Source organism: Macaca thibetana, chromosome 14 (assembly GCF_024542745.1).
Source record: "Macaca thibetana thibetana isolate TM-01 chromosome 14, ASM2454274v1, whole genome shotgun sequence".
Lineage (NCBI taxonomy): Eukaryota > Metazoa > Chordata > Mammalia > Primates > Cercopithecidae > Macaca > Macaca thibetana.
Window position 1 is genome coordinate 94,772,457 of NC_065591.1, and position 22,830 is coordinate 94,795,286.

The window sequence follows — 22,830 nt, forward strand, 5'->3', positions numbered from 1 at the left end:
CCATATAGGTTATATAGATTATATATAATATATGCAATCCTGCTTTATTCCATTAACGATTGTGATGTTGCATTCTAGTACAAAGGAAGAGTGGTAAAATATGAACTTATATTGCAGATGTTTTCTAATTCAGTATTGAAATGCCTCAGAACTCAGATCTTGGATCTCTTTGCTTCTTTATTCTTACTGCATTGTTAAACTCATCCATTCTCAAGCCTTAAAATCATCTATGTGCTGATAACTCCCAAATTTATGTCTCCAATCCAGGCCTTTTCCCTAAACTGCATGCTCATATATCCAACATCTCTACTTGGATGTCCACTAGACCTTTTAAACACACAATGTGTCCAAAATGGAACTTCTAATCTTCCCCCAACTCTGTGCTCCACCCACAGCCTTCCATATTTCAGGCGATGGTAACTTGGCAGCTTCATCCTTTCAGTTGCTCAGTCCAAAAGACTTGAAGTCATCCTAAACTCCTCTCTTTTTCTCACACTTCCCAGCCAGCCTGTCATTAAATCCTGTTGGTTCTACCCTCTAATATATCCTTCTCTCCATTTCCACTGTTCCCATCCTGATTAGACTCACCATCCTTTCTTGGCTGGAATACTGCAGTAGCTTCCTCATAGGTCTCTGTGAATCTACCCTTTCTCTCACACAATCTAATCTAGCAGAGCACCAGGGGCTCTTCTGCTGCACACCTTCCAATGCTCACCTCCATTTCACTCACAGTGAAAGCTAGTGTTTATAATGGCCCAATACCGCCACACACTTTGTTTCCACCTCAATCCTTATCCCTGGGACTTTATCTTCTAGTACTTCCACTCCCTTCCCACCTATTTTATTGCTCTAAGTAGTCCTCTTGCTGTCCTTTGACCATCATGAGCACACTCCATCTTAGGATCCTCCACTCTAGCTGTTCTTCAGGCTGGAGTGCTCTTTTTCTAGATTCACTCGGCAAGCTCTCTCGCCTTCTCCCAGTCTTTGTTCAGATATCACCTTCTCCACGAGGCTTACTTTGAGCACCCTACTGCAACCATCACCACCCCAAACCCTCTTCACTTGCAATCCCAACCTCACTCTACTTTTTCTATTTTCCATAGTACTTATCTCCTTCTAATGTATGACATAATGTATTTATTTGCTATTATCTGTCTCTCCTGTTTGAATGCAAATTCTAAGAAGACAAAGATCTTTTTTTTTTTTCACTGATTGATATGGTTTGGCTGTGTTTCCCTGACAGATCTCATCTTGAATTCCCACATGTTATGGGAGGGACCCAGTAGGAGGTAACTGAATCATGGGGGCAGGTCTTTATTGTGCTGTTCTCGTGCTAGTGAATAAGTCTTACAAGATCTGATTGTTTGAAAAAGGGGAGTTTCCCTGCACAAGCTCTCTTTGCCTGCTGCCATCCGTGAAAGACGTGACTGCTCCTCCTAACCTTCTGCCATGATTGTGAGGTCTCCTTAGCCGTGTGAAACTGTAAGTCCATTAAACCTCTTACTTTTGTAAATTGCCCAGTCTTGGATATGTCTTTATCAGCAGCATGAATACAAACTAATACACTGATTCATCAAAGCTCTTAGAGGTGTGCTTGGCACATAATGAGTGCTTAGTGAATATTGCCAAAAGAATGAATGAATGAAAAAGCAAATTAATATCTCCTACCCTGTCTGCTCTTTATGTATCTCCATATCAGTGCTATAATTCCCAAATTGTGAACTCCCAAAAGGTAGAAAGCATTTTTGTCCTTTCTTAGCAGAGCAGGATTTTGATCTAAATTTCTGTGAACTATAGTCTCATGGTTATGACTGTTTTCATAAGTTGATCACTCATTCACAAGGATGTAATTTGCACAAGACTGATGTGGGCTCAGAACATTGAGAAAAAGACTACTTCATCTACCTGACAGTCAAAGGGTGACACTTTAAGACTTGAGAGATAATAAATTCAAAGGAAGTTCACACACAGAAAAATTTAAGATTAAATTGTCATTTCAGATAAATTTGTTAGGGATATTGGTTCAATATTCTGCAGCAGATGCATACAATATTTCCATGCCTTTAAGAATCCATTTGTGGTCTCAGATACCACATGTCGTTACCAGAGTGTAGAGGTCGTACAGAGTACTCTTTTTTGAGTCACTCAGGCTTCTCCTGTGGCATAAGATTTTGCAGTGATTTTGTAATGGATGTTTCCTAATTGATAAATTATCGGCTATTTTTGAATTATGAAATGGCTACATTACCTAGAAATAGGCCCTTGGGTGCACATGAGATATTTCATTACCAGGCTTAAGATTTATTTTATTAACAGAAAAATAATCTAAAATGGCACTTAAAGGATCTTATCAAAATTATGAACATTCCACTTCTGAATGCCTGTATTATACATCCATTCCTAGGTCACCTAAACTTACCCCTTTGACTCAACCTGCTACAAAGAACCAACCACTTCCTCTATTCTAGCTGTTTCTCTATTCCAACTCTTGCCCTATTATGTCAGTCAGGCTGTTCTTTGCTGTGTCTCTTTTGGTGTTAATCACATTTATAGGCTGCATTTGTTCATTCTTATGCTGTTAATAAAGACATACCCAAGATGAGGAAATTTGTAAAGGAAAGAGTTTTAATGGACTCATAATTCCACATGGCTGAGGAGGCCTTACAATCATGGCAGAGGGCAAAGGAGGGGCAAAAGTATGTCTTACATGGTGGCAAGCAAGAGGGCATGTGTAAGGGAACTACTCTTTATAAAACCATCAGATCTCATGAGACTTATGCACTGTCATGAGAATAGCATGGGAAAAACTCACCTCCATGATTCAATTACCTCCCAGTGGGTCCCTCTCACAACATGTATGGATTATGGGAGCTACAATTCAAGTTGAGATTTGGGTGGGGAAGCAGCCAAAGCATATCATTCCACCCCCAGCCCCTCCCAAATCTCATGTCCTCACATTTCAAAACCAATCATGCCTTCCCAACAGTCCCCTAAAGTCTTAACTCATTTCAGCATTAACTCAAAAGTCCACAGTCCAAAGTCTCATCTGAGACAGACAAGTCCCTTCTGCCAAAAGCAAGTTAGTTACTTACTAGATACAATGAGGGTACCAGGCATTGGGTAAATATGCCCATTTCAAATGGGAAAAATTGGCCAAAACAAAGGGGCTACAGACCCTGGAAAGTCCGAAATCCAACAGGGCAGTCATTAAAACTTAAAGTTACAAAATGATCTCCTTGGACTCCATGTCTCACATCCAGGTCATGCTGATGCAAGAGGTGGGCTCCCACAGCCTTGGGCAGCTCTGCCCCTGTGGCTTTGCAGGGTACAGCCTCCATTTTGGCTGTTTTCGTGGGCTGGCATTGAGGGTGGCTTTTCCAGGTGCATGGTGCAAGCTGTCATTGGATCTACCATTCTGGGGTCTGCAAGACAGTGGGCCTCTTCTGACGGCTCCACTAGGCAGTGCCCCAGTGGGGACTCTGTGTGGGTGCTCCAACCCCACATTTCACTTCCACACTGCCCTAGCAGAATTTCTCCATGAGGGCTCCACCCCTACAGCAAACTTCTTGCCTGAGCATCCAGGCATTTCCATGCATCTTCTGAAATCTAGGCAGAGATTCCCAAATCTCAGTTCTTGATTTCTCTGTACCCACAGGCCCAACACTATGTGGAAGTTGCCAAGTCTTGGGGCTTGCACCCTCTGAAGCAATTGCCTGAGCTGTATGTTGGCCCTTTTTAGTCACAGCTGGAATGGGATGCAGGGCACCAAGTCTCAAGGCTGTGCACAGCAAAGTGGGGGTCCTGGCCCTGGCCCACAGAATCATTTTTCCCTCCTAGGCCTCTGGGCCTGTGATGAGAAGGGCTGCTATGAAGGTCTCTGACATGCCGTGGAGACATTTTCCCCATTGTCTTGGTGATTAACATTTGGCTCCTTGTTTTATGTAAGTTTCTGCAACAGGTTTGAATTTCTCCTCAAAGGTTTTTCTCTCCTATCTCATTGTCAGGATGCAAATTTTCAAAACTTTGATATTCCATCACCTCTTGAGTGTTTAGCCACTTAGAAATTTATTCCGCTAGATACCTTAAATCATCTCTCCTAAGTTCAAAATTCCACACACCTCTAGGGCAAGGGCAAAATGCCACCAGTCTCTCTGCATAGCAAGAGTGACCTTCACTCCAATTCCCAACAAGTTCCTTATCTGTATCTGAAACAACCTCAGTATGGACCTTTTTGCCCAAATCACTGTCAGCATTTTGGTCAAAGCCATTCAACAAGTCTCTAGGAAGTTCCAAACTTCCCACATCTTCCTGTTTTCTGAGCCCTCCAAGTCTCTAGGAAATTTCAAACTTTCCCACATTTTCATATCTTCTGAGCCCTCCAAACTGTACCAACCTAGCCTGTTACCCAGTTCCAAAGTCACTTTTCGGGTATATTTACAGTAGCACCCCTCTCTACTGATACCAATTTACTGTATTAGTCTGTTCTCACACTGCTAATAAAGACATACCCAAGACTGGGTAATTTATAAAGGAAAGAGGCTTGATAGACTCACAGTTCCACATGACTGATGAGGCCTCACAATCATGGCAGAAGGCAAAGGAGGAGCAAAGGCACGTGTTACATGGTGGCAGGCAAGAGAGCATGCATAGGGGAATTGCTCTTTACAAAACTATCAGATCTTGTGAGCCTTACTCACTGTCATGTGAACAACAGGGGAAAAACTCACCCCCATGATTCAATTACCTCCCAACAGGTCCTTTCCATGATACATGTGGATTATGGGAGCAACAACTCAAGATGAGATTTGGGTGGGGATACAGCCAAACCATATTATAGGTTAATTCATGTTAACTTAAAGAATAGAGAGGCAGCAAAGTGGATGTAACATAAGCTTGGTGTCAGACAAGATGGATTAGATCTCTGGTTCTGCTATTTACTATCTATATGACCTTGAGGATGTTGTGCAATCTCTTTATAAATCCCTATATTTGTAAAAGAGTTTAATAATATCTTCTTCATAGGTGAGAATTAAATGAGATAGTATATATAAAGTATTTGTTTCCCTTCTGTGTTAAGATAGCGATAGTAATATACGTTAGCCTTTCAGTTGGGTTTGCTAATGTCTAAGGGGGCCTTTTCTTGCATGCCTATTAATACTTAGAGTTTTACTTTTATTATAATAATATTCCATTTATTAAAGAGCTAAATCCTAAGTTTTCTTAATATTTTAAGTTCAGCTTTCTAATCTTGTTATTCTGTTTATTAGTGTATTTGTATAAAAAAGTACCATCATTTTCACTAGCTTTGATTAATATTTATTGATTTGTACAGTAAAAATAATAAATTATCCTTAATCTTTTAATGTTATTTGAATTCATAAGTAATATTTTCATCAATGCTTCAAATCATAATTACACTTTTAATGTAGCTGTTTTTTTTCAGATAATGCAAATCTATTATGCAGACTTAAAACCCAACAAGCTAGATACTTCTAAACACTTAAGTAATGCTTAGTAATCTGACAAATCAATCAATTGACTCACTTAACTCAAATTCTCATACACTTTTCAAACGTCTTAAAAACAGAAAACATTCAAAATAGCAGTGACTACAAAACATAACACAGCATAATAACATTCCTTAAACAAAAGTCTCACTTGTATTCATTCTCTCTCTATTAAATATATATTATACATAACATACATTATATATGATCTACATTGTATAAATATGTAATACACATAAATGTTATATAGTATATATACATTATATATCATATACATTGTATAAGCATTATGTACATTGTGCATAATATACATTATGTACATTATGTATAATATACATTATGCATAATGTAATAGATTTTCATATATTAGATTACATTGTATAATATAATATATTATGTACAATATACATTACATACATTATGTATAATATGCATTATATAAAATGTATGTACATATATTCCTTCCAGAAGTAGCTAACTTGCTCCCAACCAAAGAAAAGATAATTACTATTTTAGGTCCACTACAGCCACTGAAGTTTTACACACAGATTATTATCAGTGATTGCAAATCAAGGCAAAGGATGTTTGTGCTGCTTCCAGGATGATTCTACCCAAATCCCAGGTTAGCAAGTTGGACACTTTCTCATAATTAAGCCCTGCCAACTTTTTCAATTTTACAGAAAACTGTTTTCACAAGTTATTCCTGCCAGATCTGAGTAGCTTCAATGCACTCTTCCCACTGTGCTCCTTCACAATAGAATCACGGCTCATCTCCGTATTGCTTGATTTGTGATAATAGGCTTCTTAAATGCTTCTGCCATTATAACCCATCTGCTCGCTAACTGATGAGATTCTGTACTTTATCTTTTATGTTCTCATTTGTGTCAAACCCATATTTCTGTTGGTTTATTGCTGAGTCCAAACCAGATTCCCAGCTTCTGCTTTCCTCCCCTGCCCCCAGTCTAATGTTCCTCCCTCAGTCTAGTGTCACTGCATGATTTTCTGTAAATGCAAATGTACTCCAATAAACCTGCCTGAAGCAAGAGGAATTGAGCCAGCTATCAAATATCATTCTGGGATTCAGCATCAGTCACCATTAGGGTTGTTCTCGCCCTGACATGGGCTACATGTCTGGTCCCTGGGGCTTAGCCTCTGGTCGGTGCCAAATTCAGGTGACAGGCTTGTCAGCACAAAAATACATACCTGGAACAAACCAACATTTCTGGAACAAGACTGCTTGGGGAAATTCACAAGTAGCTGGTGTGAGGTTCTCCATTTTTCATTACAATTTAGGACAGCACACAGAAACTTAGCAGGTCTAGATATCAGACTCAAAAGAACCCTGGCCCTTGGGCTGTGGGGATATTAAACTAAAGAATTGTGGAAGAACCAGCCCCAATGTGGTCATGCGGTATGACACTGCAGAACCCCTAGTTCAGAATGGAGTCAAAACTAAAAAGATAATGCAGCCAGGCTGATTTACTGTCTGGGTCCCTAGACAAAATAAGAACATGATCTTTGAATCTAGAAGGATATGAAATTGGATCCTGGCTATGTACTTACTATGTGATTATGACAATGCTACTGAATTACTCTAAACTTATATTTCTGCATTATTGTGATCAACCACCAGCCTAACAGTTAAGACATGCGTAAGAACTATGAATCAGGTCTGATAGCACAGAGAAAATATTTTCCACCTCCTTCTCAGCACAGTGTCTCCTAAGAAATATTTGCATCTGTTATTTCGACTTTCTCGCATTCCACTTTCTCTTTGTAGTAGATGGACGGAGATTGGTGACTCAATGTCTTTCCTTCACCTCACTGTATAACAAAAACATGACTGCAGTGAAATCGACTGATCCTCCTTGCCATGGTGATTGGTCTAGGATGACCATATGATAAGGGATGGTCCAAACAGGAGGACAGTCCAAACTCAGAACTATCCTTTCACGTTTGAAGGTAGTGATTTAAGAAGGTGTGTTGCCTGGACACTAAACAACATAGCTGTGTTGCTGCCGTGAGGAAAGCCAGCCTCATGGCAAAACTGACACAAGGACAGAATCAAGATAGCAGCAAAGTGATGGAGCCAGAACTCTGATCGTGCCGAAACTAAAACCTGCCTTAGTGCTGTACTTCTAAGTAATATGAACCAGAAAATTCCTTATTTTTAAATCAGTTGAGATTTTCTGCTACCTATAGCCAAAAGCACCCTAACTTGCTAACTTTTCTATCAGCTTCAATCAGAATTCAGCTCTGTCACTTCACCAACGCTGTTGTTGTAAAGAGCATCAGTGACCTTCATGTTGGAGAATCCAACAAATAGTTTTCCAGCTCCTCTATCTCTGCTCAGTCTTTGGAGATTAGACTTTCCATCCAATATGCAAGTGTGCTTGAAGATATTCATTGTAGCATTGGATATCATAGCAAAATATTAAAAAATAAGCTACGGATACACTGAATACTGAAAATAATCTACTGATGCACACAATTTTATTTGATTTATGTTTTACTATTTTTATCTTAAATATATTTTAATTTTAAATATAATACATAAGTATATTCAAATGTTATACAATTTTTTCTTTTAATATTTACACTTATTTCAAATTAATGTTTTTGTTATTTTAACATTTTATTTCTTTGGTTTTTGCATTTATTTAATGTATAAATGTATTTATTCAATCACCAAGAGGGGACTGAATAAGCTACGTATTTCTTCCTTTGAGCACAGCTGGTGCAATAAGCAGGAGCTCGCAGAGTCCCGTGGCCGCGGAGGGGCGCCAGACTCCGGGTAAGAGCCAGGGCGAGGTACAACGAATCCGGCTCCGCTGGCGACCTGCCCCCTCTCCTTTCCTCCCTGGTGGGGCTGGCGGTGGGTCACCACGGCCGCATCTGGGAGGCGACTCTTCCAATTCAAGATGACCAAGAAAAAACCCTCTTCCCCAAAGGGGAAACAGACTTCAAACGGATGGTCTGAGATGAATGAATTGTAAAATGGAAACAATATGAAACACATGCGCAAACGTTGGAGGCAAGAACGCTGACCTTAATTAACCTCAGTGAAAATTAAAGCAACAGCAGCAAGAGTCTGCGCGGGGAAAACATCCTTGCGATGCGACTAGCAGACAAGAGGCAGGATATGCGAGGCGCCCTACCCGAATTTAGTACCTCCAGCAAATCTAGTCGCCCAGCATAGCCGGATCAACAATGGTTGACCGAGTCATCAACTTGTTTTCCTAAAAATGAAAGGTGATTTGGCCCTGACTGAAGACAAACTGGAACAAGCCCAAAATGAATAGAGTGCCTGGAAGTTTACACCTGGTAGGTAAACTCTCCAGTCATATTCTCAGTCAATGTTTCCCTGACAGTCCCACTACTAGAAAGTCCCTGGGGGGACAGCCAAATACTCGTTTCTACACCAACACTCAGACTTTTTGAGAGGAAAGGAAAAAGCCACATTTTTTTTTTTATTATTATACTTTAAGTTCTAGGGTACATGTGCACAACGTGCAGGCTTGTTACATATATATACATATATATATATACACATGTGCCATGTTGGTGTGCTGCACCCATAAACTCGTCATTTACTATATCTCCTAATGCCATCCCTCCTTCCTCCCTGCACCCCACGGCAGGCCCCGGTGTGTGATGTTCCCCTTCCTGTGTCCAAGTGTTCTCATTGTTCAATTCCCACCTATGAGTGAGAACATGTGGTGTTTGGTTTTTTTTTGTCCTTGCAATAGTTTGCTGAGAATGATGGTTTCCAGCTGCATCCATGTTCCTACAAATGACATGAACTCATCCTTTTTTATGGCTGCATAGTATTCCATGGTGTATATGTGCCACATTTTCTTAATGCAGTCTATCATTGATGGACATTTGGGTTGGTTCCAAGTCTTTGCTATTGTGAATAGTGCTGCAGTAAACATACGTGTGCATTCTTATACTCCGCAGCTCCTAATGGCTAATGTGAAACTTACCAATGAACCTTGCACTTCAGTTCTTTCCCTCCCCATTCCTCTTGCTTCAGAGGCCTGGTAGACTTGCACTATCCCAAAGAAGCGGCCACCTCTGAAGAATTCCTCTTTGGGAACATGTAGATACTTGAGAAATGTTTCTGTTTGAAAAAAATAGAGGGAGAAACAAGGTCCTAAGGCAAACAATGTCTTAGGACAGTTTGGAGAAATGAAAACTTGGAGGCTTTAAATCATGAATTGAACATAAATTCCAGTAAAATGGAAAATGGACTGTGCATTACTCTTACCCTGGAGCATAGTGACTTAGAAACTCTAGGCCGGTCGCTCAAGCCTGTAATCCCAGCACTTTGGGAGGCCGAGATGGGCAGATCACAAGGTCAGGAGATCGAGACCATCCTGGCTAATCCGGTGAAACCCCGTCTCTACTAAAAAATACAAAAAACTAGCCGGGCGAGGTGGCGGGCGCCTGTAGTCCCAGCTACTCGGGAGGCTGAGGCAGGAGAATGGCATAAACCCGGGAGGCGGAGCTTGCAGTGAGCTGAGATCCGGCCACTGCACTCCAGCCTGGGCGACAGAGCGAGACTCCATCTCAAAAAAAAAAAAAAAAAGAAACTCTAAACAGCAGGTCCTCAAGTAACATGGGTTAGTTATGACGTCAAAGAGAAAAAAAAATCAATTTCCGGTCAGGGCCGAGGTCTGTGGGGCGTTTTCAAGTTCTCCCTGTGTCTGTGCGGATTTTCTCTGGGTACTTGGTTTCCTCCCACATCCCACAGCTGTGCACGTGAGGCTCACATGGTCGCAGTCTGGCGAGTGTGAGTGGGTGTGAGCGTGCCCTGTGATGATGGAATGGAATCCTATCCAGGGCTGGCCTGAGCTGCCAGGATGGGCTCCAGCCACTGGACACTCTGACCTGGAACAAGAGGGTAAATAATTATCTTACTTGTTTTTTATTAATTTTTCTTAAATGTATGCATAACTCACATTTATTTCAATGTTTACTTTGTTTTTTTTTTTTTTTTTTGAGACGGAGTCTCACTTTGTCACCTAGGCTGGAGTGCAGTGGCACGATCTCGGCTCACTGCAGCCTCTGCCTCCCTGGTTCAAGCGATTTTCCTGCCTCAGCCTCCTGAGTAGCTGGGATTACAGGTATATGCCACCATGTCTTGCTAATTTTTGTGTCTTTAGTAGAGACAGGGTTTCACCATGTTGGCCAGGCTTGTCTTGAACTCCTGACCTCTAGTGATCTGCCCGTCTTGGCCTCCCGAAGTGCTGAGATTACAGGCGTCAGCCACCATGCTGGGCCTACAGTGTTTACTATTTAGAAGTGTTTTGGTCTTTATTTAGAAGTTTGGTAATGTTTTTGTGACTTAGAAATATGCCATAGAAATTTAACTCTTCTTTATATCAATTAGCCTACGGGAAAAATGGTTTCCTTATGCATCCCTTTGCTTAAAATCATAGTTTCCAAGAACTTATCCAGACGTTAAATGAGGACTTTTCAACATATTGGTTTTGCCAGTAAGACTGTGGACTTCCGGCCGGGCGCGGTGGCTCAAGCCTGTAATCCCAGCACTTTGGGAGGCCGAGACGGGCGGATCACGAGGTCAGGTGAAACCCCGTCTCTACTAAAAAAAATACAAAATCTAACCAGGCGAGGTGGCGGGCGCCTGTAGTCCCAGCTACTCGGGAGGCTGAGGCAGGAGAATGGCGTGAACCTGGGAGGCGGAACTTGCAGTGAGCTGAGATCCGGCCACTGCACTCCAGCCTGGGCAACACAGCGAGACTCCCTCTCAAAAAAAAAAAAAAAAAAAAAAAAGACTGTGGACTTCATCATTGTTGAACTGCTGGGTCAAAACTCAAATGAGGCGAATATTGCCTTTAAAGGGATTATTTGCTAAAAACCAACCTTAAATAGTCACACAAAATCAAATATTAGTTGTCCGTATAAGTAGTTCATATATTTAACCATTTAGTTTGAGGTGCTATATTACTTGATTGTTTTTTATTGATGCATAATAACTGTACATATTTATGGGAATTGTTGAGTCTTAAATGAATGTGGTTTTAATGTTTGCCTTTGAATGGTTGTAAATACTGTAGATAATCTTATGGAGAACTGAGCAAACATGAAGATGTGGTATCAAACTTCAGGTTTAAGCTGTTTGAAGCATTATAAACGTTCATTTCACAACCACATTGCTTAATGATGTTGGCTGTGGTGAGACTCACTGGGTTATTTTTTTCAGGAGTGAACTTTATTAAATCCCCATTCCATTCAGCAGGCATGTGCTAAAAGAGCATTATCATTGGTGTCAATGGACAAATGTGTTTTTTCATTGTATTTGGGCCTTTTGTATTGTATTCTTGGTATTGGGTGCACCTAAAGAAAAAAAAAAGATTGAATAAAGCAATTCTACGTGTACTAATGTGGAATAGCTGCCAAGGTCTGTTAAGTGAAAGAAATCAAAGAGCAAGACAGTGTAACTTTGCATGGTAGCATTTTTATTTTGAAAGATTATATTAATGCTTGGTATGCATAAGATAGCTCTGGAAGGATTCAAGAAAGATCTGCTTGGTTACCTCTGAGAAAAGGAGTTAGATCATGGAAACAGGGGTGGGAGGAAAATTGTTTATATTGCATAATGTCTTTTAACTTTTGGATTTCGTGTTGTGGCTAAGGTATTACCTATTAGAAATAAATAAAATGAGGTAATTTTAAAAATAAAGAAATCCTGTAAATTTTGACCAAATGTTGCTATTCATTAGTTTTATCTTAAACTCTCTGCATATGATCTTTCCTATACTTCTGGCTTTAAGAATAACCTCAATGTTGAAACCTTCTATATACATATATGTTTCATATATATGTGTGTGTATATATGTATATATGTGTACATATATATATATATATATATCCTCTCTTTTGCATTTCAGATGCCTTTAGCTCATGGGTGCTTGAATTTCTCTAACACATTTCAAAAATGGGCAAACATAAAAAATTCATCCCAACTCTTGCCCTTCTTTCACAAACCTTCTTCTCTCCAAGTGTTTCCCCATCTCAGTAAATGCCATCACCATCAGCTCTTATGCTCAAGCAAGCTACCTAGGAATTACTGTGAACATTTCCTTTTCTATCAAACTGCATATCTAATCCATCACTGAGTCCTGTTATCTATCTCATATCTATATATTCTACTCTCATCCCTAACTCTCCAGTGTGCCCATGTGGTCCAAGCCATCATCTCCCCACTTAGTCTCCACACTCCCTTTCAAAACATTCTTCAATGCCATTCCCTCAAAAGTTCTTCTAAAACTGTCTGGTTCAAAGTAGACCCTCCTTTTATTTTTTCCCTTTGTAACTCTTATGAAATTTACAATTGCATATTTATATTTGTGGTTATCTGCATGGATTCCTTCTGCTGGATTATAATCTCAATGAGGACAGGGGGCAGTGTCCATTATTTTCAGGTTCTTATGCCTGCAACCTAGCATAATGTCTGGCACATGGAATATGATTTGTAAATTACTTTCAGATGAATGGATAAGTTAAAAAGGGAATGAGCTCTTATCATGTACCAGGCATTGTGCTAGAGACATTAGTTATGGATGATAAACGAATGTTAGAATCCTCATTTGCCAATGAGCATTTACCTCCAGGCACAGGCAGATACAAAATGAGTACAAGAGTATATTTTAACGTGTGAATAGGGTAGATATGAGGAAGTTTGCTTGCTAGGTCAGAGGAGGGACCTGTACTGAGGGAATTTATAAGTAAAAGGAAAAGATCAAAAACAAGTTTGATTTCCTCATCCTGTAAAATGAGGTGTGCAAATGAGGCAATTTGCTATGAGTACAGGATTCCCTTCACAGTTTTTCCTAGAGCCTGCTCTACAATGTCACGATCCCTCTCGATTTTTTGCCTTAAGTATGTCAGGACACATCAAATGTCTAGATGGTAGAAATAAGCATCCCGTTTGCAGGGTTCATGAGGAGGGCAAGTTGTAGATTCTCTGCAGTTCTGGAACCCATTGTGAACCCCAAGCCGTGGAGACTCTAGTCTACTGACTGATCATGCTCAGCCCATAATGTGCCCAAATTGTGAGAACAACTTGCCCTTGAAACAAACAAATACAACAATAAGATAAAATAACTGACAAATCATCTTTATTAAATAAGCAAATAGTCTACATAGATACAGTCACTTGTCTGTTGCACATGACTGCTTCCCCTTCTCTTGGGAAAGATCACTCCACATGACAAGGTGCAAGCTAAGCAGCAGTCCACTTGAATGCCCTGTAATAATGTAAAGATGACCGGCAAGATACAGAGTTCACGCTCAAGTTCCCTTGAGTATGACTTGAGTCACAGCACAGGCAGGAGAAAACAAACCATTTCAATTCACAGAGACTTAGGTGAAGAATTATCAGCTTCATTTAAAGTTCCCATATGGTCCCTTCTACATATCTCTCTCAACAATTAAGCCAGCTGTTACTCTTCAAAGTGTGTGTCACTTTCTTTGCATTTGGGTCAAACTCCAATTGTGAAGATCCAGTGAAGAAATAAAAAAATCCTTCAAATACAGACAAGGGAAATAGTAAGACATTTTTTCCAAATAAAGACATTTGACAATATACAAAACTCAGAATCATAGAGAACTAAAAATAGAAAGTGTTTATAGAGTTTTACTTTATGTCAGGGACTATGCCAAGCTTGTTACATGAATTTATTTTCATTTATTTCTGCAACAACCCTATGAGATTGTATGTCTAACTCCATTTACAGGTTGAACAAGTTGAGGTTTAGACAGATTCCGATGCTTGCTCAAGGTTACTCAGCAAGGAAGGATGGAGCCAGCACTCCATGCCAGCTCACTCTAACAACAAAGCCGGGTTCCAGGTTGCAAGGTTATTCTGCTTCTGATCAGATAAATTCTCCACTTGCTTGGAAACTCTAATCACCTATTTCTTTCTTCCCCAAAAATCCTCCTCCCTTTTTCCTGCATTGCAGCCTAGGAAGCACAGCAACTATTTCAAAACACCAGAGAACCCTTTAGTACTCTGCAAACATGGTGATCAGGTTACCTTTCAATAAAGATCATCAGCCTCCACTTACTTACCTTGAGTAAACTCTGGGCAATGGAAAGGTAAGTATTTGCAAATGACCGGCATGGGCAATGACTGACAATTCAGGAAAGACAGAAAAAGATCTCCTTGGGAATTAGTAGCAGCAATAAGATGGGGTGGAGGAGAAGGCCAGCTAACCAATATTAAATCTGGCCACACCATTTGATGGGATTTTTATACTAACATGGTAATCTGAAATTCAAGCTTGACTTCACATGTTAGCTCGAGATGTGAGTAAGTGACACTGGAGCACTTTGATTTTACATGCACGGTTTTATATGCATGTATAAGATAAAGTAGCAAGATTTGTTAATTATCTTTATGGTTCCAAACAAGTTATTTTGTGAAGTAGTTCTATAATGAGTACAAATGTAGGCAAATCAAAATTTTGGGGAGGGAACTGGTCTTAAAAAACACTTGTTATTAAAAAGTTTCAATGCTCCTCTTGTCTCTGATATCATAGATGTTTCAAGTGCTCCATGGCCAACACAGTAAGTATCCTCTTACCAAATTCTTCAAAAACAGCATCAATCTTTGAGTCAATTCCTGGAAAGTCTTCAGCTATTTGCTTGGGAAAGCCTGGCTCCATGGAATTTCTCTTCTCATCAAATCTGTACCGAGTAAAAGAAACAGCTCAGCATTGCATAGAGGCCATGTTACCAAACATCTTAGATCATGGTAGGTTTAATGTGGAATTTTACTAAACTTTGTAAGTACTGCAAATAAACGCTAAGCATATTTGGGACTGTAGAAATATGTGACTTTAATCATACTGCAAAGAGTTCTTAAAGCCATATCTCCATCTAGAACAGGGGCAGCATCCTGCTGTATGTAGCACCTGCTGTTTGTCGTCGTATTTCTTAAGCCTGGACAGAAAGAATCTTAATCATCTTTCTGTCACAAAGACATGAAAGTGTGAACATATATATAAAGTGAATTGAGTCAACATCTAAAGTGCAATTTTAATTCCCTACCACAATTGGCCCATATATACCTGCCCTCCCCACCCTGCACATCTAAGTCTTCTATGGTGGCCTCCCGGGAAAAGAGATTAGGATTAGAAGCAAAGCTCAGTATGTGTGTTTTTAGCCCACTGGCTGGATATCAGATGGTCGGCCTCGATGTCTCAAAGTCTGGGCAAATGACCCAGGAATCAACCTGTCTGCGAGTGCTGGGTTGTATCCATAAACTGGACTGCTATTGCTCATCATCTCTTAAAAGTGCCATCATTATCAGGCAGAGGTAACAAACGGGTGAGGTTAGAGGTAGCCCTTGGATATCACATAGTAGTGTTAGGAAGACAAGACAAACGCACAGTGAGACAGTAACAAACACAGAGAGACAGTGAGCCAAACTATAAGACAATGGGAAGGAATTGCTAAATGGTGGTCTGGATTCTCAGAACATTTTCCCAACGGGTCTAAAGTCCATGAGGGAAAGCTGCATGGAGGTGATAAGACTTGAGCCAGGACTTGAAGGATGGGCAGGATTTGAATAGGTTGAGGAGAGAAGAGGGGGCTCCAGGCAGTTGGGACAACAGCACTAAGGGAAGCACCAGCCAACTGCATTTGGGACTCAAAGCAGGAGAGCTTAAGGTGCTGCTGTTTTAAAATAAGAACTTTCCCACAGTTGTCTGAAGTCCCATCCTTCCTACTAAGAGAGAAGCAGGCCTAAGGTTGGGGTGAGGGATTTCCTTAGAAAAAGAAACTAATTTCACTAATTAGGCTCCACGCAAAGTCATTTCTTTTGCATCTCACCTCCAATATTTGTCCTCTACAAAGAAGTATGTTTTCTTCTTTTCCTTATCAAAAAGGGCTGCATCGATTTTCCTTACAGTTGGAGGGAAACCTAGGGTGTGGATGCCTTTTGGGTATCCAGCTTGTACCTCATTTCCTCTGATGGCCCAGAACTGATTTCCTGTTAAATATAAATAATTCAGAGTCATATTGAATTATAACAGTTAAGCCCTTTAGCTTTAGAAATACACTTTAGCATCTTTGATTTTCATGGTAAAGAAGTAGCCCAAATTTTAGATTTAGTCACCAACTCACAGTGGGCTCTTCACAAAAATTTGCAGACTGAACGAATAAACCAAGGTCAAATGAGAGAATTTACAACTCTGGGTAATTTATCTTCCTGTCTTTATTTTTATCATCTATAAAATATAAATGCAATCATATCAGCCCTGGTTATTTCTTCATTACCTTTGACTACTGTACTAGCCAGTACTTGATGTAGTAGGGAAAAGGAAAGTGTTGTTCAATTTCTTATGAGAGGGTTTATTTTAGCAAGTTAAACAAATGATGATGTAATAATTACCTTTAAAAATGAAAACAAGATCCTTGCTAGTAACTTCATATGCGGCATCCACGCCTGAAGGAAGAGACGGCCAAAATGAAGAGATCAAATACAATTCAGGCTCAAGCTTCCTGAGGGATTTGCGCCAAAAGTGCCTAAAATATATGTAAAAAGAAATGTAAATTGAAAAACAGTCTTTCACCTTTAAAACATTTTCCTCACCATCTTGCCTCACGCAACATCCCCCATTCTCTCATCTTCTAGGCTGGATGGCAGATAGAAATCAGGTATATTGCCATTAGAAAGTTTCTTTCCTTTTTCTTCAGAAGACTGTAGTGAGTCTCCTGTCATAGGTTTCCAGAGTAATGTCTTCTATGAAAGAAAAATTATTCTATCATGCAAATGAATTAGCCCAGCATAAGCTTTAACTACCTGCAATGTGTGCAATACAGTGCGTATGCTATACCCTCTTCCAAAAGCTGGGCAGTGTGTGTATACATGCATGTGCTGTATAAATATATTCTTATATACATGTAGAAAGATTCTGGAAGGATGCGCAAAAAGTCTTGACTCTGGATGAATATAGGGGGAGCTGGGAACTAAAGTTTTTAATTTTCTTCTAATTTGTGCTGTTTGAATGTTTGTCATGTGCATATTGATCCATCAGTAGATAAATTACTTGATTAAATGTGATGTTGATCCTGATGTCATTTTTAAAGGAGGTAAAAATAAAAGTATTATTCTAGAGATCTACTCATGCCTTTTGAAAAGTAACCGCGACTTAAAACATTTGGAAATAGCAATTAGAAGACAGGAACCAGATCAGCCTGAGCCTTCAAATACGAACCTGGCAATTTTAGGAAAATGTGGGAAAAGGCAGCACCAGATCTAAATGATGCCAAGCTCAGAAGAAACGTTTTTGTTTTAAATGTTTAAAAATCTCTATCAAATTTCTGTGTGTTTTCCTTTCTAAGCATTGTAGACTAAAATGATAGGAAAATATAATTTTTCAGTCTGACCTGTCTTTAAAGAACAGGATTTCTCCCCTCAAAGTGCTGACGGCATCAAAGGACAAAGCAGGATCACACGCGGTTGGCGTCCCAAGTGCTGGAGGGACAGGGTCCGTGGGTACCAGGGGGGTCTCAGGGGATCCAGGGGGAGGTCCTAAAGGGAACATTAGGGGAAATGTGATACGTTTCAATATATGCCCGTTTGTGAGCTTTCCAAACATTCTCACGGTGCTTTCAGCTAAATGAACATTTGACACCTCTTCTGAAGACCATCGTTGCAAAACCACAATGGCTAATTTTCCCAGCGTCACTCACCATAGAGGGACTGAATGCCATTTATATCATCTTGAGACAGGCGGAACCGAGTCAGGTCTGTGAGTGAGTGGTAGAGTGGGTACATCAAAGCTTCAGTGTTGGCTGAGTGAAAGAGACCCAGGGAATGGCCAAGTTCATGAGCAGCAACGAGGAATAAATTGACCCCTATTTAAGAAATCAAAAACAATAGTAACTTATTTTTTAAATACACGTACATTACACAGGTCTGCTGTGCATTGTACTGGTTTTTGCTTCTTGGAACCACACAGGGCTTTTTACACCTTGTTTGTTGGTTAACCAAACAATTGACTAATTACACACTTAATGGAAAGCTAAGTGTATTTTAAAACTCATACCCGAAATCAATCTTTGAGATTGATCCCCCGGAACCCACCCCCAGCCTCACAAGCATATTAACTCCAGAAGAAACAGGTCCCTTTTCTTGTACTCAGGAATGGAATGAACCCATTTGTTTAGCATATCAAATATTTATCTTCATTTGTCAATGCAAAGCTAAACACTGTTTTATTATATTTACATTTGCCATTTGTAGTCTCAGTTAAAGGAAACTATATTCATCTTAATTCATAATGTCTCAGTCTCATCATCATGAAGTACATATTGAGACTAAAAACATGAATAATGATAGATGTCATAGAATTTGCAAAATTGGTTTAAAACACAGTACGCCCACTCATGTCTAACATTTGTCACAAAACAGATTTAGAATACATAAGAATACATAAACACTGGTTTTTATTCAAAATTTTTTCCTTCTTTTTTTTTTTTTTTTTTTTTGTTTTGAGACAGAGTCTGCACTCCAGGCTGGAGTGCAGGGGCGCCATCTCAGGTCACTGCAAGCTCCGCCTCCCGGGTTCACGCCCTTCTCCTGCCTCAGCCTCCCGAGTTGCTGGGACTACAGGCGCCCGTCAACACGCCTGGCTAATTTTTTGTATTTTTAGTGGAGATGGGGTTTCACTGTGTTAGCCAGGATGGTCTCGATCTCCTGACCTCGTGATCCACCCACCTCGGCCTCCCAAAGTGCTGGAATTACAGGTGTGAGCCACCGTGCCCAGTCTTCCTTCATATTTTTAAAGACATCCATAATGCTAAAATTGGGAGGCACTGGGTAATTATAATCAATACGGTAAGTAAATCTACATTACTTTTGCTAGTATTACTTGTATAACTTGTAATGCTAGGAACAATCTCATTTGAGAGTTTGCAGGAAGATTTCTTTACAAGAATTCGTCAACTCAACCAAATCAAGAATTTTATCCAGGACTAAATTCACATTTGTACGTCCTACAGAGGTTTACATTTTCATTGTAAATCCCAGCTAAACCTCAGACATAGTATTGTTTTTCTATGTTTTTAGAAGCAGTGTTAATTGTTTTAGCTGGTTTTTTTGAAAACTTTGGATGTCATTCCCCAAAATATACAGTTATGAACTGAGAAACATTCTTCTACCTAAACAGTTTGAACGTTGTATTTGGGAGTTAGTCTTTTCCTTCAGAACAAGCCCATAAAAATTCTTTTAACCTAAAAGTACTAAAATAATGCCTCAGCCAGGAAAAAAAAAAAAAAAAAAAAAAAAAAAGAATCTCAGTTTCTGAAATTTAATTCTGATTTCTGGTTTGAAGAGTAAAGAAGTAAATGGAGGAAATTACATAAGCAACATCAAGAGCGCATTTTAGTGTAGATTCAGTGCAATATGCTATCCCTTGCATGTTTGCATTTCGATAGGATAAATTTTTCTTAATAATGGTTACCCCTAGATCACAAAGATGCGCAGTCATTAAAGAAATACTTAATGATATTTCCTATATTGTGCTTACCAATGTAGGAAAACTGTTAGAGCATCTGAAAATATTTTCAATAATAATTAAAACAAAAATATATTCTGCTGATCTCTGATCCACTGGAAAATCCAGAACATCTCATTTCTTGAGCTTTCTTGGTTATTAAGAGATTTCTACATATAAAAAAATTAATGCCAAAATCATTCTGAGAGATGTGTAACTAACCTGTTGTATCTTTTGTCCATTGTTCATCGTCATCAAAGTGAGCATCTCCATTAACCCCTGGCCCAGGGGCATAGGCATGAGCCAAAACATTTCCAGGTCCATCAAAGGGGTAAAAGTCTCCATGTTCTAGTAGGAAAAAAAATTATTGGAAAGATAGGTAATGAGGATCCCTTTTGGGCCTTTTCCAGTATAATAACAACAGATAGATGAATGGATACATTTTTGTTTGGTTTTGCTTTGTTTTGTGTTTTGTTTTGTTCTGATTTTTTTTTTTTTTTTTTTTTTTTTTTTTTTTTTTTTTGTACCTCTGACTGCGAAAGAGATCATTATATCAGCCTCTCCTTCATACAGCCTGGAGAATGTGAGTGGAGTCACCTCTTCCCAGACTTTCACAGCTTTCTCAATGGCAGAATCAATAGCATCTTTTGGCAAATCTCGTGTATAATTCACAATCCTGTAGGAGAAAAATTGAAGAGGATACTATTTTCTCCTATGACATAGTTTATAAAATTCTAATCTCATGTGAAAACCTCTCGGAACCATTACCTGTATGTAAGGTGGGTTTTCCTCCACTTCGGGATGCCAGGAAACGTTGTGAAGTGACCAACATCAGGAACTCCACACCTGGGCTTGCGCATCACCTCCAGAGTGTCAGAGTCCAGCTTCCCCGTCACCTCCAACCCAAGGAACTTCTGCATTTCTCGGATTTTTTTAACAACAGGACCACTGTCCTTTCTTCTAACAAACTGTTTCACATCTTTTTCAAGGTCGTAGTAGTTTTCTAGATATTGCTAACAGAATAAGTATAGTTTTTAGGTCATTCTTACAAATTTTACTATAACTATCTATTTATAGTAAGTTTTTGCAGTTGCTCACTTTTCTTAAGCTATTTGGAGTATTTCTCTAGTTTGCTGAAATAATACCAAGTTTTATAATACGATACTAGCAACATAAATATTTAGCTAAAATTACGTTGCATTTAAAAAAAAAAACTGAAGATGTTCCAAAGTAAGATACGGTTCATCCACTCTCCGCTTGTTATTCATGTGCCTTAAGCCCCAGTGCTGCTACTCGTATGGTGTTGTGTGATCTTAAGAAAACACCTAACCTTTCTGGCCTTTGTTTCTTCCTACATAAGAGGAGAAGCCCAAATGGTGTGATAATGAGACCCTTTCCACTTCCAACACTCTATAACTCTCTATTCTTGACCTGTTCCTACACAGTACGCTCAAGCATTCTATGTGGGTTTTAAGACACACAGAATGGTTTGAGCTTACTGTGGAAGTTCCCCACCTGGCCAGGTCAGTTAGTGTTAATTACCTGAACAAAGTTCATGCTGGTGTCCTCATCCCTTGCAGCTCCATCCAACGGATAGGCTGAGCAAAGTGCCACACACAGCAACAGTAGGATGGGAAGACTCTTCATTTCCACCGGCTTTACTTAGCTCTGTGTTGTCTCTATGCCTTGCTTTCTTGCCTGCCTCCGTGCAGGTCCACCCTCGGGAGCCCAGCTTTTAAAGAGTGACAGTGTTTGTTTGGATCATCCGCAGCTTGACTCATCCTTGCTTTCATCCAAATGGCAGCAGGACCATTTCCAAAAATTCCAAATTCCAAGTAGGATGATACAACCTACTTTACTAATTTCTCTTAACCTTCCCAATTTTGCAAGGCAACATAATGATTAATCTCCAGGAAGTGCTTCCTGTCTTGGTAGAGGAGAAAACTGAAGCATTTTTTTTTTCCCCTCTGGAAAAATTGACTGGAGTTCTCTAGACAATTTATGTTTGTGTTTTTGAGAGAAGAAGTAGGCTGACTTGGTAAAAGTCAGAATTGTGCAGAACTTCTAAAAGGAGTTTTAAGAAAGACATTATAAAAGCAAAGAAAAGATGTAAGTGGGAAGTGTACATATATAGCTATAGTCTATACTATATACAGTTATACTCAAAACATAGAAGATAATATCTAGAAGAAATTTAGAAGGGGTGATTTATTTTTTTGAAACTGATTTGTAATGGCTGTTATTGATTGTGACTGGATTTGCTGGTTCTTGAGGAGGAAAACGTCATGGGCAGAATAGAACAAAGAGGGTCTGTGAAAAAGAAGGAAGTATATTCCCTTTGGGTGGTTTTAATTCGGTACTCAATTTATTAAAGGGTGATGGGCGCATTTAGCTGCTCCATAAATAGTTGTAGAATTGAAATGAGTTACATTGCTCACTGGACTGAAATTCTCCCTGTCCTTGTCTTCTACACGTGTCTTATTCTCTTTCAATGTTTTCCCCTCCTCCCTAAGTTCAAATTAGCAGATGCTTTGAAGAACAGAATCCATTCTAAATTCTCTCCTCGTGCTCTTCTGTTTTCTTCCTTTCTTTCTTTTCTGTTTCTTTGTCAAGTAAAATGTTGCTCATATTATTGGTGTATAATAAATGCTTGAATGCAAGACTCAACATATTCAGAGGAAGACATTCTGTAAAACTTTCGTGGTCCTTTGGCCACCTGCCACCATCCATCTCCCCGACGTGTCCCTGATCACTACATTTTGTTTGTTCTTTCTTTCTTTGTTGACTTG

The 22,830-nt window shown here is 39.5% G+C and overlaps 1 protein-coding gene across 1 annotated transcript; it reads right to left on the minus strand.

Moving 5' to 3' along the window:
- Positions 1-13,632: 13,632 nt before the first annotated feature.
- Positions 13,633-21,831, minus strand: MMP3 (matrix metallopeptidase 3). The gene is made up of 10 exons (XM_050759076.1): positions 21,584-21,831; positions 20,810-21,054; positions 20,569-20,717; positions 20,264-20,389; positions 18,237-18,401; positions 17,931-18,075; positions 16,933-17,066; positions 16,371-16,530; positions 15,121-15,224; positions 13,633-14,060 (listed from the first exon to the last, which is right to left on the minus strand). Exons 1-10 carry the CDS (start codon positions 21,686-21,688, stop codon positions 13,960-13,962), a joined length of 1,434 nt encoding a protein of 477 aa, XP_050615033.1. The 5' UTR covers positions 21,689-21,831; the 3' UTR covers positions 13,633-13,959.
- Positions 21,832-22,830: the final 999 nt, after the last annotated feature.

Excerpts from the sequence above, each read along its gene's own strand:
- MMP3 (XM_050759076.1), bottom strand. The coding sequence starts at position 21,688 with ATGAAGAGTCTTCCCATCCTACTGTTGCTGTGTGTGGCACTTTGCTCA. Across the intron at positions 20,390-20,568 it reads GATCTCTTTCGCAGTCAGAG|AACATGGAGACTTTTACCCC; the intron begins GTACAAAAAAAA and ends TTTTCCTACTAG. Across the intron at positions 14,061-15,120 it reads TGCTGTTTTTGAAGAATTTG|GATTTTTTTATTTCTTCACT; the intron begins GTAAGAGGATAC and ends CTGTATTTGAAG.